Genomic DNA, 18,497 nt, shown 5'->3' on the forward strand with positions numbered 1-18,497 from the left:
AGCCTCTCTTGTCCTCACATCCACCATTAAAATGAATTGGAAATTTTCATGTCGTCTATGATCACGTAACGTTACATAAACCAAATCCTCTTTGGCAATTTGGCATGAAGTTGCATTCATAAAATCCGCGATAGACGATAGTTAGAAGACAGGAATGTTGTCCAATAGTAAAGGCCCATTTGGAAGTTAACGCTAGATCGACCACTATCAAATATCTTGGGCAAAGTGTGGATTTAGAGGAACACGTCATAATTAGGAGTGTAAAGAATGGCCCAGGGCAAGAGAAAAAGGAATCAAGACAGCCCGGAATGAAATTCCATTAATATAACAACTCATAAGCACAGCATGGACATCAGTGATTTCAAAGGACGACGACGACATTGTAATTATTAGAAAATGATCCACAAACTATCGAGTAAAACACAAACAATTTCTATTGTCTTGGTTTAAACAGTACCATACTCTTGTCATCCTCGAATCCATATACGGTTGTGACTCCTCATGGACCAATGTGAATGGTCAAGAAACACAAAAACCAAGCTTAGCAACTACTCTTGATCTTGTTGCATTATCGTAATCCCGACTAGAAACATATTAGTATCATCCCACTATCCTATATGAAAAGGGTTCAGTCCAAGAACAAATGATGAAGCTTGCATAGTATATTAAAGGTGTTACTCTACTAATAATGTTGTTCAAACAACATTGAAGGAAACAAGTATGCCATACTGAAGAGCTGCATGTGCATTTGTGCAAAAAGAATGTGAGATAACACTGAACAGATCCGGAAGTAAATCTAATGCGGAAGGAATTGCAAGTTTGTTGTGTGTAAAATGTTTGCTAATATAGCATCACTTTAATCTACAATGTATATTAATTAAGACAGTGTAAACCAGGATGCATCGAACTACAAAGTCTACTAATTTCAAACAACCAACCAAAGCATTCGATTGGTGTCCATCAATCAATAATGATGCTGTAGAGAAGAATTATGAGGTACATATGTCAAAAATCATAGAATGTCAAAAATTTTGGTTTGTTTGGCATTATTCAAAGCAAAATTCAACTCTCTTTTTTCAATAAATTAGATGAAGGAAAAAAGAATAAGCACTCACCAAAATTTCTGAACAAATGCAATTGCAGATACTTCTGAAGAGTACAACATGAGCCATATTCTGAAAGCTTAAGCAGCCAACATACTAGAAGAAGCAGCTTCTTTAGAGTTCAAGGAACAAAAGAGATTCAAGACATCAGCATGATTGCGGATGTAGCGTGGACATTTCGAGAGGAAATTTTGTGCTTCTTCATGCCTTCTGTGCTTGAAAAAGGCTTCAAACATACGGAGAAACATGGATGTAGATGGAAACCTCTTTGATGTCATTGCCTTGAGAAACAGTACAGCATCATCGCCACTTCCACTCTTTGACAAGTGTTCAATAAATGGATCAGTAAAAGGTGGAAATCCGTGGGTTCTCATTAATCCCAAAATATTCAATGCATCTGTAAATCCTCCTTGAACCAGTAACTTGGTTACCAGTAGCTTGTAAGTAGAATGCCAGGGCTTTAACTGTTTCTCATTCACCAGTCGGCAAAGAATCTTGCTTGCATCTACCGCCCTATTCATTTGGCAATATGAATTCATTAACACATTAAAAGAATAGCCTGCAGAAGCAACCCCCTCTTTCTCAACAATCTCTTTAAAAGATTCAAAAGCTTTATCAAGGTTCCCAGCTACACAGTACCCCTGAATTAAAGATTCCCATGTCTTGCGATATGGATTGGATCCAGACACCTCAATTCTATTCATGAACTCATGAGCTTGTTCCTTGTTACCCGCTGCACCAAGTCTATAGGCAATTTTACTCTGTAAACTACCACCAGCAACAAACCCACAATCTTCCATTTCTTTCAAAACCTTGTTCCACTCCCCAGTCCTACCAACACTGGTCAAAGACTTCAGCACAGCATTAGCCACAGAATCAGTCAACACATTCCCATTTCCAGTAAAAACCTTCAAAACCCTTGAAAACAAATCCGTATCCAACTCTTTCCCAGCAGCAACCTTCCTCAACAGAAAGACACAGCACTGTACCGTAGGCTTATTTGCACCGGCCATAGCAAACTCGTAAAGCTCAACAGCATCCTTCACCATTCTCCTCTTACAAAACCGCCCTAATACCTTAACAAACGTCTCAGCTTCCATCTCAAACCCGGCACTCCTCATGTCACCAACAAGCTTCCAAAACCGATCAATCAAATCCTCCCTCCCCAACACCCTCGCCATCGCATTGTAAGTTCTCCCATCATGCTTAAACAGACCACTCTCCTCCAACCACCGGAAAAATATCAACGCCTTCACAGGTTCCAAAACCAAACTCTCCAAAACTGTCTTAACGACTTCGCTGGAGAACCCAACATTCAAGTCCTCAATCTGCTTCTCAACATCATCACCCCACACATTGTTCCTCACAATCCTACACACTATAGCAATATTCTTCTCTTTGGAGTTATCAAACAAACCCTTCAACTTCGCCACATCACCATCCATTCCACCTTTTTCAAAAGACTCCAACACTCTCTCCTTCACACCCTTGGAAACTCCATACCCTTTTTTCTTCATCACATTAACCAAGTCCCAAAACTCGTCAACGAAACCATTGGTCCCCAAAACGCACAGCATCGAGTTGTAGCACTTGGAGCTCAACCTCTCGGGGTGGTTCTCCGAAACCCATTGGAAGAACCTCCGCGCCGCGTCGACGTTGGAATCGAACTTCCCCAGAACCGCGAGGACCGCGTCGTGGGTAATGGAGACGCGATTCGACCCGAGGAGGGTTTTGAAGTCCTCGGAATCCACAGGCTTGGAGAAAATGTCGGCAACGAGGAGGTGGTCAGTGTCGGCTTGTGCGAGAACGGGTTCGGAGGAAAAACGACGGAAACTAGGGTTTAACGGGAACGTGGAATTGGCGGCGAAACGACGAGGGATGGAAGAGGAATAGGGAAGTACCTGAGAGTGATAGGTAATGCGGGGGCGAGAGCGAAGAAGGTGGTGGAGAAGACGCCATTGATGCCTCATTGCTGCAACACGAACGAATCGAGGGATTGGGATTTGACACGAAATGAATCGAGATTTTGAGTGTGAGAAAGAAAGGTATAGAAACAGTAACTAGGGTTTTAGGGAGATGAAGGTTTTTTTTTTCTTATTGTAGTTTTGGGTTTTGATTTGGGCTTACTAATTTGGGAGAAACAGTATGGTCTGTTGTCCATGCCATTGGGCTTCAGCCTTTTAAGGTAAAATAAAATTAAAAGGAGAATATGTTTTTTAATTTATTTTTGCAAATATTAATACGTTTATTTTTGTTGAGAAGGAGCGTAAAAATCTCTATATAACTCTTAAAATAATTATTGTAAAGCTTATTCCTCAGAAAAACTAAATGTTATAAAACTTAATAATTTTATCACACATAACAATAAATATATGATCATATGATATATATAACACCTAAATTTTAAATAAAAAAAATTATCCTATTCTCTAAATATTAGAAATACCAATTTTATGAGTCTTTCCCATGAACCGACTTATGATTAACCTTTATAGTTCTTGGAAATATATTATCACCGTTGATGATACTTTGGAAATAAGACGAGTTTTTTGCATTTTAAGATATTAATTTATTCATAAAAAAATTCAAAGATAAATTTTGGGATTAAATTGTTTGATGTTTGAAAAAAAATTGTGCTTATAAATAAATATTTTAATAAAAGGAAAGAGAATGTTTTCTCCTTTGCTTTATTTTAATTATTTTCCATGAAATAAATGGAGCAATTGCCGTTTTTGAAGGTTAAAATAAATTGCACTATATTGTTTTTCCTTCGTTTGATGTTATTATATTTAGTTTCAGAAGTTTTTGTCATGAGATTTGGATGAAATTACATAAACCAAGAACATGGGATGAATAGAATAAAATATAAACAAACAAAAAGGAGTTGAGTAGTAGTTACAAGGCACCTTAAGCATGTTTACACAAAGGAATGAGGCTTTTCTATGCAGCACTCAAATTGATCAATATATAATTGCTTAATACAATGATGCATAAAAAGAATACAATAAAATGGAGCCACAACATGTGACTGATCAGAATATAGAAACTCAAAAATCATCAACAAAAAGGTTAGTACTATCTATATCATACATTTTCCTGCAAATCAATATATAATCATATGATATGCAAAAGAAATTTCAACTGAATAATAACATTTGTTGTGTAATTGAATCATCTTTCTAATATCTTCTTGTTAAGGCTAGCTGATAAGGTGGCAGTTATAACTGGTGGTGCAAGAGGAATTGGTGCAGCTGCAGCTAAACTGTTTGCTGAAAATGGAGCACATGTGGTCATTGCTGATGTGCTTGATGAACTAGGCACCACCGTGGCCAAGTCCATCGGCGGCCACTACATACACTGCGATGTGTCGAAGGAAGATGATGTTGAATCAGCCATAAACCTTGCACTATCATGGAAGGGCCATCTAGACATCATGCTCAGCAATGCTGGAATTGGAGGCCCTGAGGGAAGAAGCATCACAACCCTTGAAATGGACCGAGTGAGGCACTTGTTCTCCATCAATCTTTATGGAACAATACATGGAATCAAGCATGCTGCAAGGGCAATGATCAAAGGTAACAACAAAGGAGGATCCATCATATGTACTTCAAGTGCTGCATCCATCATGGGTGGATTGGCCTTGCATGGATATACCATGACAAAAGCAGCAATTGATGGGTTGGTGAGAAGTGCTGCTTGTGAGTTGGGAGAGCATTTGATTCGTGTTAACTGCATTTCCCCACATGGAGTCCCCTCTGAGATGCTTCTCAGTGCTTGTAGAAGATTTGGACATGATGATATTACCCCTCAAGGGGTGAAGGAAATGATTGGGAGCAGGGCAAGTTTGCTTAAGGGGAAAGGTGCAACCATTGAAGATGTGGCACATGCTGCTTTGTTCTTGGCTAGTGATGAGTCTGGCTTCATTACAGCACACAATCTTCTTATTGATGGGGGACACACATCTGCTGATAGCAGAATGAGTTACATGTACCAAGACCCAAAATGATGAGAATTATGTAACTATCGTTTGTAGAGGAAACACAAGAACTTGATGATAGAATATAAAAGATTTACAATAATTACATATATTCTATCACTTGATACTCTTAACTTTATCTACTATAGTTCTTTAATTTCCATTCGAGAATAATATATCGTTTCTTCTTTGGGCCTTAGCATGTCTTTACATTTCTGATCAATTCTTTTGTAGTGTTTTTGGTAACATCATAGGATATGTTTGTGTAACTCTTGTAAACAGACATTGGTAGGAAAAGGATGTTAGCAAAAACATCTTCCCCTCCTTTTGGGTTCAGTTGCTATAGCAAAAACATCGTACAAGACAAGTTGAATGGTAAACCAAACTTGCATTTAATTAGTACATTTTAGTTCTCCAATTTTCAATTGTGACTTCAAATATTATTTATGGCAAACTTTTCATCCATTAAACTTTTTATATATGCAAGTGCACTTTAAAATATAAAAAGTTTCATTCCTTTTATTTTCAGCATTTGTTTGACTCTCCCGCACAATACATAAAGGGCAGAGGTGATTAATCGTGTTAATTTATCAAGTTTCCACTATGCATCAAATTAAGTCACAAAAACACACCTAAACCACAATGAATGCTAAAACCTACCCAACCAACTGGCCACATGCGGATTTAACTTGTGCTTCTCCTTTATTCGTGATGAATTTTTGCTAAGCTCATCCTTCAAGCTTAAAGTGAACATAAAAATGTTTGAACATGGAACTTTTCCTACAACCATAACCATCCCATTACTCAAATACGAAATTTACCACATAAAAATGTAAGCCTTGCTTGCACATTGATGAAATAATTAGATAGCCATTTTCATGATAAAATATATATTCTCATTTTTACAATTATCCCCGGTCATCTCCCTCTCGGCCCTTAAACAAATTAGCATTTAGCACTGTGCTTATACAATTAGATTGATTTATAATGTTAAGAATGTTTTCTAAGGTACAACAGCTTTATCCCTAAGCTGAATGCCATCTGGTGTGGGGTCGTGTGGTCCCTGTGGACTCATGGAAATGCTATTGATGAGAAAGAAGGAAAAGCAAACTCAAATAAGTATGAGCTTTGTTTTCAATCAATCACTGCAATCTGATTTACTTTGGCTACAATGGTCCAAAATATATATATTGACATAAGAAGAGGATTTAAGAGAACGTGTTGATCATCATAATTTAGTAATCTGAGATAAATAGTGATTGATTTTGTAGGAGGCCTTGGCTTTTAATATTAGTTTTTTCGAGTACGATCAAAATGGTTTTTTCGAGTACGATCAAAATGATTCCATTAGTCTTCTCACTGTATGATCAAGGATCGGAATAATTAAACACATCTTTGATTTAGTTTAATTAACTTTAAAAAAGTTATTCATGAATCATGATTGAAATCTGGAGAGTATTAAATTATTCTAAGATAAATTTCATTGATTAATGAAATGAGAGCTACAGCATAGAGTGCTCCTAAAAAGGAGCACCACTCAAAACAAAAACCAAATTAGAGCATGTTCTTACACAATGCCCTGGCAACAACAAGAAATTTGCAAAACAAATAAGGAAAAACAAAAATTAATTGAAACTGAATGATCAGGATCCATCCCTCTTCATTCAATTTTTGTTCATGCCAGTTGCATTCTTCACAGCATCAGCTGCTCCTTGTGCTGATGCCATCACTGTTTGACCAGCCTACATATAACAAGAAAAAAAAAACATATATATAAATGTATCGACTATATAATAAATCAAATTTAGATCTAGTCTAGTAGTCTGGTCTATATATAACTAAACATGCAATTATATTCACACATTATTTCACAGATTAACACAATAACAAAGCAATCAATTTGATGAATTAAAAATTGGAACCTGCTGTGCGGTTTCCTTAGCAGACTGAGCAGCATTGCCAGCCATGTCCATCAAGTTGTTAGTCTTTTCCTGTAATACATATATATATATTGCATATAAAATTTGGAACACCCGAAAAGAAGTACTAAATTTGAGTGAAGAGTAAGAAAACCTGAGCTTGGCCCTGAGCCTGACCAGCCTGGTAGTTCATCTTCTGGGGATCCATATCTTCTGAAACTGTTAAGAACTGAATGTGATGAATTGAATGTATTGAAGATGATCAAGAATGAATGGTTATAGTTTGAGATGAAGATTAATTTCCCTGCACTCTTGTTATTTATATGCAAGTTTCGTAGAGAATTTCATTGCTGGAACTTTTGGCCACCACATGTTTAAGGGGACACGTGGAATTAATCCTAACATTTTCCTTATACTTTGAGGAGTTCTTAGGTTATGCTGGTTTTCAGGAGAGGCTTCAAACCGGTTGACCAGGAGAGCTTTGGAGAACTCATTAGTCATTACTATTTTTTAGGAAGATGGTTGCTGATTTCATGCATGGACAAATTCTTCTTTCTTGTGAAATAGCAAATACACATATACATTATAATGGATGAATTGAAATTTTTGTATAGACTTAATTTAATTATATTCACTAGTCATTATATATATTGACTCAAATGATTTAAATAATTTTCAGCACTCGGGGTTGGCACGTGGTATATTACATGACTTTTTGGAATCCATGAATCCCCTGTATTAGGAAGAAGATCTATGATTTCACTCGAGTTAAAAAGAGACAAAAATTATTCAGATAATGAGCATGGACTTTAAATAAAATTAATATTATATATATTCTACAATAGGAGAACAACTTTGGGATGGATTCAAAGGCAAGCATAACGATGTCTCTCCGTTTTTTTCTTAAAAAAAAGTCATATATGTAGTTTATTTTTTATTAATGAAATGGGATTGATTAATTAACATTAAGTATAAATTATATGAAATTACACAATGTATAACATTTTTTAAAAGGTATATTTTAGTAATTCAAGTTTTAAATCACGTGATAATATTCTGATATATATATATATATATATATATTATTTAGCCATTTATAAACATTTAATCTAATAATAAATAGTATTCTATTTTAAATAACATTATACATGTTAAAATAAAGGGTTAATAAATTTTTAAATCTTATAAAGTTTTATAGATTTAATTTATTTTACAGAAAAAGTAAATTTAGCAATTGAACGAATAAAATTATTTGCACTTAATCCTATTTCATAAAAGTATTTAGATTTAAAATTTATTAATTAATATAATTATGTGTGTTAAAATTTGTTGGTTATACATGATCTGAACTGTTTGAACATAAAATAAGTGTGAAGTAAGTTGATAAAAAAAAAATTGCCATACGTGAGGCTCTCCAATCTTTTGTTCTGTTTTCTAGTTTATTTTCTTATTTCTTTAACAAAAAATTATTATAATGGACAATGCTTAGACTTATATTTTTCCTTTCTTATGTCAGACTTCTTACTATTTTTTCTTTAACTAAAAAAACTTGTAAGGGTCTGTTTGTATGATCTAAATTATGACATTTGTTCTATGTACATCATGAATTCGATATAGGGGCCGAGCCTCTGAACAATTGTGATATTTTGGCTTTATGATATCATTTGTTCGTCTTACTTTCCTACTTGGCTATTTTTGTTTGTGTCATATGTTGAGAATTGAGATCACTATTTATATTTGTTAGTAAGGTTGCAGAGTGTTACTTGTTAGTAAGATAACAAGTTCAGTTCTGCAGCTGAATTAGAAAAAGTTTAGAAGATAGGTACGCCTCTGCTTATAAAAGCAGAGTGAATCTTTCATGAGAAAATTTACTGGTTATTAAGGATAAATAAAGTCAAAAAGAATAATATAAAGCACTTATATTTATATATAGATCATCTTTATTTATGTAGTTTTTATCATTCGAATCAAACTTGAGAATTCAGCCGCTATCTTTTATCGTTAGTTTGTGTCTGTTGCTTGGCCTATAGGCCCTTCAGTCAGCTAAAAATAATAATTTAAAGATTGTGACTTATAAGTAATTCAATACTCACTCCATAACCTTCATAAACAACTCATTAAAGAAAAAATATTCACTTTTTTTATAAACCCCAATAAAATTCATTAATAAAATTGTAGTATTGTAAACCAAACAAATTCATGAATAAAATTTTAGTACAAAAGGTACTCAAAGAAATGCAACCACCATCAGATTTAGACCATAACGCAAAGATCCAACAAAGATAACTCATGATGACCATGTTTGCAAAAGATTTTCCGTAAGCATTTATAAGAAGAAGAAAAAATGAAATGACATTTTTTCATAAGTTAAACTATAACTATAAGGATGCTAGAAGATTCATAACCCAGTTAGCATATAGCTGTAAAAAAAAGTCATTTTGCCTTGTTATAAAACCACAGCCACGGTTGAACTTCAATTCATGCTTGAACCTCTAAAAAGGCCAAATTGTTGCAAACCAAATAACATGTCACTGGAACTTTTTTATCTCCTTAACACCAATATCAATTCAACAATTGTGTGAAGTGCCATTATGCACAACTAGCAGACAATCCAAAATTGAGACGTCACTTTACTTAATTTCAAATAAAATGTGCTTAGTTTAGTGTCTTCCAACTCTGCTTGCATTGGCACTCCTTGCAGCCGCCATCGTGTGAACTCAGAATATATACCTCTATGCATATTTTATACATTCTGCATTTGAACAACTTATTTTTCCAATTCATTAGACCCAAATGAAGTGATTTGTACAGCTGTGTTGATTTCATTAAAGAATGAGGGAGTTGAGAGTGTTACTTTTAGGTCAAAATCATCCAGTCCATATATTTCTTTCAGGTCAATTTTTGCATCAGCGGAGACTATTGAATTCATATGATCATTTGTGTAATTTGAAGTTAACGTTCTCAGGGATATCGATAAATTGGAATTTGAAACTAGATACCCACAAATGAATTTAATTTCACTAGACTTATGGGTGACTTAATGATTACATTTGCTATAAAATGAAATCAACTTATGAAAATGCCCGAGATTAACTTGAGCATATATATATAAAAATCTACAATTGAATCAACCAGGCATGTAGCAATGTCAAGGGAAAACAAATCCAATAAAATGATCCACTCTTCTTCACTTGTTCACTGCATCCTTCACAGCATCAGCAGCTCCTTGTGCCTTGGCCTTCAACTGTTGACCAGTCTACACAAAATAAAATAAACATCTTAGTTTTTTGGTCCATTTTATGCACAAAACTCAAATATAAATGATGTTCACAAAGATGCTAGCATTAGTACACTCTTAATAACAATCTAATAATGTTTCAAAAAGGATACATGTTCACACAAATAAAATTTATAGAACCTCTTGCATGGAGTCTTTTGCTGACTGAGCAGTATTAGAAGCTTTGTCCATCATGTTGCTGGCCTTTTCCTGTAAGCATCTACAATTGTAAGCACTACAACAATATCAACAAGTAATACAAAATCTTGTCTCATTAGATGAGGTACACGAATCACACAGTATCATTTGATTTGGTTAAAGACCAAAAGTTAAAAAAGATTGTCAAATCAAGATTGATCACACTTAAGAGACAAAAAGAGGCAAAATAAGAGAAAGGAAACCTGAGTTTGGCCCTTGGTCACTCCAGCGTTGTAGCTTGCCTTCTGAGAATCCATATCTTACTTTTCTGAAGTGTAACTGAATTGAACTAATGATGTCAATTATGTTTGAGATGCAGATTACTTTCCAAAATCTGTTTAGATTTATTTAGCTTCTCAAACCATTGCATTGCCCAACACGTGTTTTCCTTAATTCTTGGCTGTAAATTAAGATTGAAAATTTCAATGTAGCTCCTTAATTTCCATTATTATAGGACACACACGTCATACCAACAAAGGGGAGTAGAGGAATAAGATTCAGCACTTGTTGACATGCAGAGTGTAGCTCATGTCTTTTTATATCTGAAGGTCTAATGTAAGAACAAACCCAGTCAAAAAAAATTATTTATACGAATTTCAAGAATGATGCTAACCACAATTTATTTTCCTTATTCTTTAATTTATCAAAACCGTGTATTAATCCCACTTATGTGCCTTACTTGTGGTTGGTAAAGTACAGTCAACAGTTTGACAATATGTAATAATTTTATTTTCATGAGTTATGTTTTGTGGTTGTGGCCATGGATGAATGAGTTAGGGATTGAATTTAATCCTAATTCAACCTTATAAACCAACACTTACAAAGTGAGAATTGTTTTTCGCTCCTATAATCTATGTTGGTATTGTTTTTAATTAATGTGAGATTTCATTAATGTAAAAAGGAAGTTGTAAATTTCATTCCTTGGATATTAAACTAAATTAGTGTTTGAATTCTTGCAAATCACAGGATCAGTTAAGAATTAAACAACAAAAACAATGTAATATATAAAATGATTTTGTTGAACAAAAAGTTTATAAAAAATTATTTAAATAAAACTATATGCTTTCTTAATATATTAACTAATGTTTACACATCCATTTTTTATGGTGTTCTTACGTATAATATTTTATTGATTTAATATAAATTTAAATTTATCCCTGCATACTATAACTAAATGTTAGGCCATTCAATCCAGTGCTATAAAATAAGTTATTTGCTATATTCCTAATCCATTCATCACATCTTGAGAAATAAATAAAATATTAAAAGAGCTATAAAAAAGTGTAAAATAAGTCAATGATTGGATGGGTTTCAAAATCACTTTTTATTTCTATTCATCCCCTATATTAATATTTAAAAAATCCATCCACGTCTCACTTGTGTTTGTGTGTGTGTGTTTCCTTTTTTGGCATTTGACACGAAAAGAGCAGAAGACATGAATTAGGAACCCATGTCCAAGCACAATTATTGTTTAAAAACAAATAAATAAAATCCTAAAAACAGCAGGCACCATTGGCTTAAGAAATATCACCGCCAGCATTTGTCACTAATAACTTTTACATTATAATATAATTATATTCATATTTATTTATATAAAATGAAATACAAGTGCAACAGCCTCATATAAGAGTTTCCCATATGAGTTGGCAGTAGAAACGAAATAACATCTGCATAATCACACAAGTGAAGTGAAGCTACACAACAAGTTCATTGCTTCACTCACATCATAACCCCCATATTTATTTATTTAGGTAATAACACACTCGACAGTAAAGATAAATAACAACAGAACATAAAAACCAGAAGTACTTATATCTCCCTCACTTCATCTTCGTTCTCGTCCTCACTCCAGCAGCATTTCAGAATAGACCTAGGAGATGCACTACCATCGCAGCCTTGAACAAATGTTTGGTACACAACTGCACCACCTACTCCAAGCTCTTCAGTGCTCCTCTCACCACAGTAGTATCCTTTGATGTCTAAGGGAAATTTATTAAGTTTCTCACCATGCATGTCAATGTGCAAAGCAACAGAAAACTCTGCTGGACAAAAGCAAGCTAAAATCCTTTCCACAAGTTCACCTAGAGCCATGTCATTAAAGTCATAACCAACAGCTTCAAAACTTGCGTAACTGAAACCATCTTCAGGAGTGACATGGATGGTGGATATAGCACTCCCTTCTATTCCATTCATTGAATATCCGCAAGGGTCAAATTCAAAATCAGATATATCAGACTGTGGAAGGATCTTCCTAATTCCAGAATTTTCGGTCATTGAAGCTGCTGAAGATGTATTCTCCTTGAAAAACACAGAAGCACTTTCCTTGTCTAAACCGGTCATGCACATCTCTAGGCCATAGACAGCTTCAGATGATCCTTTGGTCTGTGCACTTGCAGAGTAGATGTGCCAAATCTGTGACTTTGAAGGGTCACCCATAACATATGCTTTGCTACCAGAACCAAGGTTGCTGAAATAGCTGTCAAGAACAGAAACCTCCTCGGAAAAACTGCGGTGAGGAAAAGACTGTGCCCCAGGGAAAATGAAGCTTCCACGAGTGTACCTCACAGATTTCACAGCTATGTCAAGAGCATCAGCCAACTTGAGAATGACAGGGATGGACAGAAGCAATTTGGTAGTCCCACAAGTTTTGATGATAATTTTATAAGGATAGACGAACAGGCTTGACTCTGACAGAACATAAGAGTCAACATAATCATTTGAAAGTGATGCAACAATAGTGCACTCTGCTGGTTTAAGAATCTCGTCCAATTGGTCTTTGGACAATGCTCGGAGGCCTAATCCTCCGGGGTCAGCAAACACACCATTTTCAAAAAATGATATCTCAAGTCTTTTTTCGTAGCCTTCGAAACCAATAGCTGAGCCAGCCATCTTGACTCAAAAAGAAACAAAGTCTTGCTGTATAGGTAGAGAGAACAAAAGGGCAAGGAAGAGAACAAGAAAAGGGAAAAGAAGAGACTAGAATAATATAGCAGATGCAAGACTACGGGGGCTATGTCGTCACACAACCTAGGGAATCTCAGGATGGCTTGCGGATGCACTGCACCAGGAAAAATATTCAGTGTTAAACAACAACAACGTTGGATACAAAATGTCTCCATTTAATCATCAGAAAGAAATGAAACAGAAACTTACGTTGGAGTAAGCAGCAGATCTGAACTTCTTAATTCCACCGTGTGGTCGAACGTCTTCAATGGTGTAATCGAGAGGAGCTTCGTACAAAAGGGACTTACTACTAGACGACTTCTTCTTCCCAACTTTAGACTCCATCAGATCATTCAGACCTGCCTGACAAAAGAACAAAGCAAAATCAATGACAGAATAGGCTAATAATCGCAATACAAACATGAATTATTGGTTCTTATAGTGTCAGAGGAACAAAAACATAAAAAATTATTAAGGCAAAATGCAATTCTGAAAAAAATCACCATGTAGTGTAACCTCTCAACATCTTGAACAAATAAATACATCACTATTGTCATATTATCATACCAATTCCATAATCAGTTGATACAAATGCGATCAATAAGGATCACAAAAAAAAATGCGATCAATAGGGAAAAATGAAGTATGTTGGCATGCCTACATTGAGTATGTAATGTAAATCAACAGTACTAAAAAGTAAAAAATGTACCCTGCAGACAGAAGCATCATCTTTTCAAGGATAAAATAAATTTTTATCCCTCAAAATATCTCAATTGGGTTTTAAATCCTATAAAAAAAAGTTAATAGGAATTTCATCTCAATATTTTAACTGAAACATCAAACATGAGTCTTTAGTCTGTGATGAGAACTAAAACCACGTCAATTTTATAAGACTAAAACCGTTTCTTGAGATATTTTGAGATGCCAAAAACATACTGAATCATTTTTTTTTTCAAAAACAAATTCCAGAAACATTGAGCATTCTGAAACGGTTATAAAATTGGAGTGAAAACAAATCAAATTTCATGATCAATATTAAAAATCATAACCCGAAATTGTTCATAAACCCTAACAAAATTGACGAACAATAGCAGAACCATTTCAAACCAGGAAAAAGCTTGGAAATAATGCAACAAAGGCCCAGAAAAGAAATTTGAATTCTCTCTCTCTTTCAATTCATTAGTTCATTTAAAAATCGAATCATATTCATATGTATTCCTCCAAAACATAAACAAGAATCTTTAAAAAAAAAAAAAACTGGTACTTACAATTAATGGGAGGCCAATCAACTTCTCCGATATCCCCTCTCGCAATTAAGCTTCGAATCGAAATTAACCCAAATGAATAACAGAAACAGAGCAAAAAATTGAAATAAAGAAAAGGGCAAAATCGCAATGCACTTACAACGATTCAAGGAAGGGAAAGGAATGTACAAATGCTAAAAGGGTGAAATTGAAGAGAGAGAGAAAAGGGCTTCGTTTGAGATTTGCAAATTCGTGGGGTTGTTATGGGGAGGAGAGGGCGACGATTATATAGGCGCCTAGGTAAACTTTGTAATTACGATAACGCCCTCGTAGTTTTCTCCTCCTCCTATAAATTTGGCAAGGATTCTCTCGTCTTTCGTGCCAAACAAGTAAATTAATAGAATGGATTACATTTTTTTAATTGGAAATCGAGAAAAAAGAGGAAAGCAACAATAGCATGAAACAATAAATGTCTATATCTATATGAAATGATAAACCTCGTTTAAAGATGGATAAGAACGTAGTATTTGATTTTAAATTTTCAAATTTAATAAATTGATACTATGATTCTTTTTATTATCTTATTTGAGGAGATTATCAAGTATCACTCGAATCATTAATTTATTGGTATATTTATTTAAGATAATAATAAATATAAGTTTATTTCTTCCTAGAGATATATTCAATATCAATAAAAAAAAATTCTCTCTGTTTTTTGTCAAAATGAAATAAAGGAGAGCAATAATAAACATTGACAATAATGCCTCTACTCATAAAAAAGAATACGTAAGAAAGTATTAATAAATAGAAAAAAGAAAAGAAGAGGTAAGATGCGATTTGGAAAGAGGTGTGGCGGGGGTACGTGTGCGTTTTTGGGAACGATATTCGAAATAATGAAAGTGAATTTGTTTTGGTTCCCTTCGTTTTGAATTTGATCTTTTTTTTATTCTTTGTTCTGAATTGTTTGCATCACAACACAAGGAATCGTCTTTTTCAGTTCTACTTGGATTGGATCCATTCTCCTGTTCACATCTCATGCATTATAGTCCCCATAGTCCACTAGGGCTGAATTTTTTTAAATTTTAGCAAATTATTTTGTCTTTAAATAAATAATAAATCATCAACTATATATGCAAATCAATTGATATACGAATACGAATACTCCACATCTTAATCAATAGTCCTAATTTCAAGTCATAAGAATATTTTGCGTTAAAAATTTGTAGAAAAAGTTTTGTCTATCATCTCCAGTGATGTTACGTAATTGGTGGGACATGAAGAATACAGTATAAAAGTACAAAATTAACTAAATCTTAAAACTATAATAAACATAAACATATTTTCCTCTACATGTTCTTTTATGTTATTTTATAGTTCAGTAACTAATTTATCAAAGATTTTAAATTTAATAAGTTAGCTAAATAAATTTCCAGATTTCAATTACTAATAGCTAGTAGTAACAGTTTTCAATAACTTTCAATAAACTTACTAGCTATTTTGCCAAATATAACCGTTAGTATACTAATACTTAAGAAAATTGGTATATATGCTAAGCATTTTCTACGATAATATTATAGTGACATTTTTATACATTGTTTTAATAACTTTTTTTAAAAATTAACAATCACGAAGGGGGGAAAAATACATAGTCTCTATTTAGTTTACAAAATGTTCTTGTGCTATCTAGCTAGTAAAAATCTATTAATTCTATGGGATTATACAATAAATTTTTATGTTATGACAAACCGTAAGATTTTTTTATTTTATTTTTGTCCAAAAGCAATTGAGGAATTTTTAAACATCATAAAATAATGATAAGCTCTGGGGTGAAAATAGTGTTTAGCATAATATTTGCCTAGTTCTACTTTTCTTTATTATATATTTTGTGAATTAAAATATGTTCTTTTATATTCTTATGCCCTGTTTTGTTTATAAAGAAAATATAAAATAATTTCTTTACGTTATATTCTGTCATATTTTAACACGTTTATCAAATGCAATCTTAAAACAACTAACCAAAGATTATCTAAACTAAATGAAATGGAGGAGAAAATGGAATAAAAAACTGAAGGAATCTACATACAATATATATATATATATATATTGTATATATATATATATATATATAGTTAAGTCATTTTAGTTTCACATGATGGAATTTTGAAGAAAAGATTGATTAATATCTAATATTTTTATACAAAGTGTGTATAACCCACAATTTCAAATGAATATAGAATCTGTATGAGTGTTGGAATGACTTATGATCCTGGTTCAGTTTCCCCGGACGCATAGAATGAAAGTTTTTACTTTTAAAATTCTCCCTGATCAAACCATCTTTTTCAACTTATAATTATAATATTCTTTTTTTTCTTTCGATATACATATTTATCATATTCTTCTTTGAGTTCCTTTAATTTTTGGAAATATATATCTACCAAAAACCAAAGACATATAAGCATGCAACACTACCTCACATAAAACAAATATTACTATTAGATTATACGGGCACTTAATTTTGTCGTGTAAGTTACAGTTTAATCCCATCATGCATTATTGGCCGGGATGTGCATTAATTAATTCCATCGTGCTTTCTTTTATTCGCTATCCAAATTCCCCCATTTTTCAGGGCTCCTTTACGTGTTGGGCAATTTTTATTTTTTTATTTTTTGTGGCAATTGGGGAATATTGTTTAGGATTTCTCAGGCACCCAAATATATAATTTTAACTTTGGGCCGGGGGTGCCAAATAGAGGGAAAGAACAAAAACAAAATGTAGCAATAAATATAAAAAAATCATATTGACGTTGAAAAATGTTGTACAAATGACTGAACTTTTTTTTAATTGTTGGCGTTTCTTTTCGCATTTTGTTTACAGAAAAAACACGTTTTGATTTTCCAGGTTCCACATTGCTGTATTACTTAAGCAGGCCTATTCATTTGTATTAATGGGCCCTCTTTTTATTAAACGGGCAGCCAGATGGCAATTACTTCGTGCACCCATCAATTTTTCTTGTGCACCCAACAAATTTTGTTAAATTTTGAAAGTATCCCTGCTAATAAACATATAGATTCACAATTTGTATGATTTATACAGATTCACAATTTGTATGACTTATACAGATTGACAATCCATATTCCCAAATTTTTTTATAAAAAAATAAAAAAATATATTTTTAATGTTTTTTCAATAAATATAATTATAGTTTTTATAATTATTACATTAACTAGAGTTCTGATTTTGGTCTTATTAAAATTAATTTTGATCTAATAATATTTTTTTTACACATATAAATTTTAAATAAAAATCAGAGGTTTAATAAAAATTTATATATATCAAAAAATTAATTATTAAATCAAAATTAATTGTCATAAAATTTATTATGTAAATTTATATATGAATTAAAGATACATTAAAAATTTTAGTATTATATATAACAATATTAATTATTTTATAATATAATTGATCTATTAATTACTTTTTAAAATGTTGGATGCACCAAGCAATTCTCCAGCAACATCAATGAACAAGCCCATGGGCAATCCTAATAGACTGTTTTACAGGTCTGAGCCCATCAATGCAAACATTTTCTTTGGCAATAACTATAAATTTGACGTAAAAATAATACTAACGTGAGTTAAAAACATGTCCATTGACACACTATTAATTTCTGTCTACAAAATTCGACCAAACATATCAAGTAATATTTATGGAATGAGAACAGTTAGTTAACACCCTTTCTAATATATATTTTTATGATTAACTAAAATTTATTAAAGATAAAAAAAATGTGGGTTAGACTTCTTTTACTTATGATTTTATGACTTTTAATAAATTTTA

General features: G+C 33.0%; 4 protein-coding genes and 1 long non-coding RNA gene across 6 annotated transcripts; 1 reads left to right on the top strand and 4 right to left on the bottom strand.

The window, feature by feature from the left end:
• Positions 1 to 1,022: 1,022 nt before the first annotated feature.
• Positions 1,023 to 3,168, bottom strand: LOC100798825 (pentatricopeptide repeat-containing protein At3g02490, mitochondrial). Its single transcript, XM_014771054.3, has one exon. It carries the CDS (start codon positions 3,071 to 3,073, stop codon positions 1,184 to 1,186), a length of 1,890 nt encoding a protein of 629 aa, XP_014626540.1. The 5' UTR covers positions 3,074 to 3,168; the 3' UTR covers positions 1,023 to 1,183.
• Positions 3,169 to 4,112: 944 nt separating this feature from the next.
• Positions 4,113 to 5,109, top strand: LOC102659763 (short-chain dehydrogenase reductase ATA1). Its single transcript, XM_006602922.4, has 2 exons — positions 4,113 to 4,171; positions 4,302 to 5,109. Exons 1-2 carry the CDS (start codon positions 4,113 to 4,115, stop codon positions 5,107 to 5,109), a joined length of 867 nt encoding a protein of 288 aa, XP_006602985.1.
• A 1,433-nt stretch (positions 5,110 to 6,542) lies between these two features.
• LOC100799348 (uncharacterized) lies at positions 6,543 to 7,289 on the bottom strand. Its single transcript, XR_419686.3, has 3 exons — positions 7,153 to 7,289; positions 7,002 to 7,070; positions 6,543 to 6,821 (listed from the first exon to the last, which is right to left on the bottom strand). It is a non-coding gene; the product is annotated as an uncharacterized lncRNA (long non-coding RNA).
• A 2,701-nt stretch (positions 7,290 to 9,990) lies between these two features.
• Positions 9,991 to 11,335, bottom strand: LOC102660001 (late embryogenesis abundant protein 2). Its single transcript, XM_006602923.3, has 3 exons — positions 10,677 to 11,335; positions 10,417 to 10,485; positions 9,991 to 10,254 (listed from the first exon to the last, which is right to left on the bottom strand). Exons 1-3 carry the CDS (start codon positions 10,728 to 10,730, stop codon positions 10,186 to 10,188), a joined length of 192 nt encoding a protein of 63 aa, XP_006602986.1. The 5' UTR covers positions 10,731 to 11,335; the 3' UTR covers positions 9,991 to 10,185.
• An 810-nt stretch (positions 11,336 to 12,145) lies between these two features.
• On the bottom strand, positions 12,146 to 15,031 carry LOC100800410 (S-adenosylmethionine decarboxylase proenzyme). 2 transcript variants are annotated; one of them, XM_006602926.4, is made up of 4 exons: positions 14,821 to 15,031; positions 14,685 to 14,734; positions 13,627 to 13,779; positions 12,146 to 13,531 (listed from the first exon to the last, which is right to left on the bottom strand). In XM_006602926.4, the coding sequence occupies exon 4, from the start codon at positions 13,360 to 13,362 to the stop codon at positions 12,283 to 12,285; it is 1,080 nt and encodes a 359-aa protein (XP_006602989.1). In that variant the 5' UTR covers positions 13,363 to 13,531; positions 13,627 to 13,779; positions 14,685 to 14,734; positions 14,821 to 15,031; the 3' UTR covers positions 12,146 to 12,282. The 2 variants fall into 2 exon arrangements, with proteins under 2 accessions (XP_006602989.1, XP_006602990.1); XM_006602927.4 differs by having other exon boundaries at positions 13,627 to 13,775; positions 14,821 to 14,932.
• Positions 15,032 to 18,497: the final 3,466 nt, after the last annotated feature.

Source organism: Glycine max, chromosome 18 (assembly GCF_000004515.6).
Source record: "Glycine max cultivar Williams 82 chromosome 18, Glycine_max_v4.0, whole genome shotgun sequence".
Classification (NCBI taxonomy): Eukaryota; Viridiplantae; Streptophyta; class Magnoliopsida; order Fabales; family Fabaceae; genus Glycine; species Glycine max.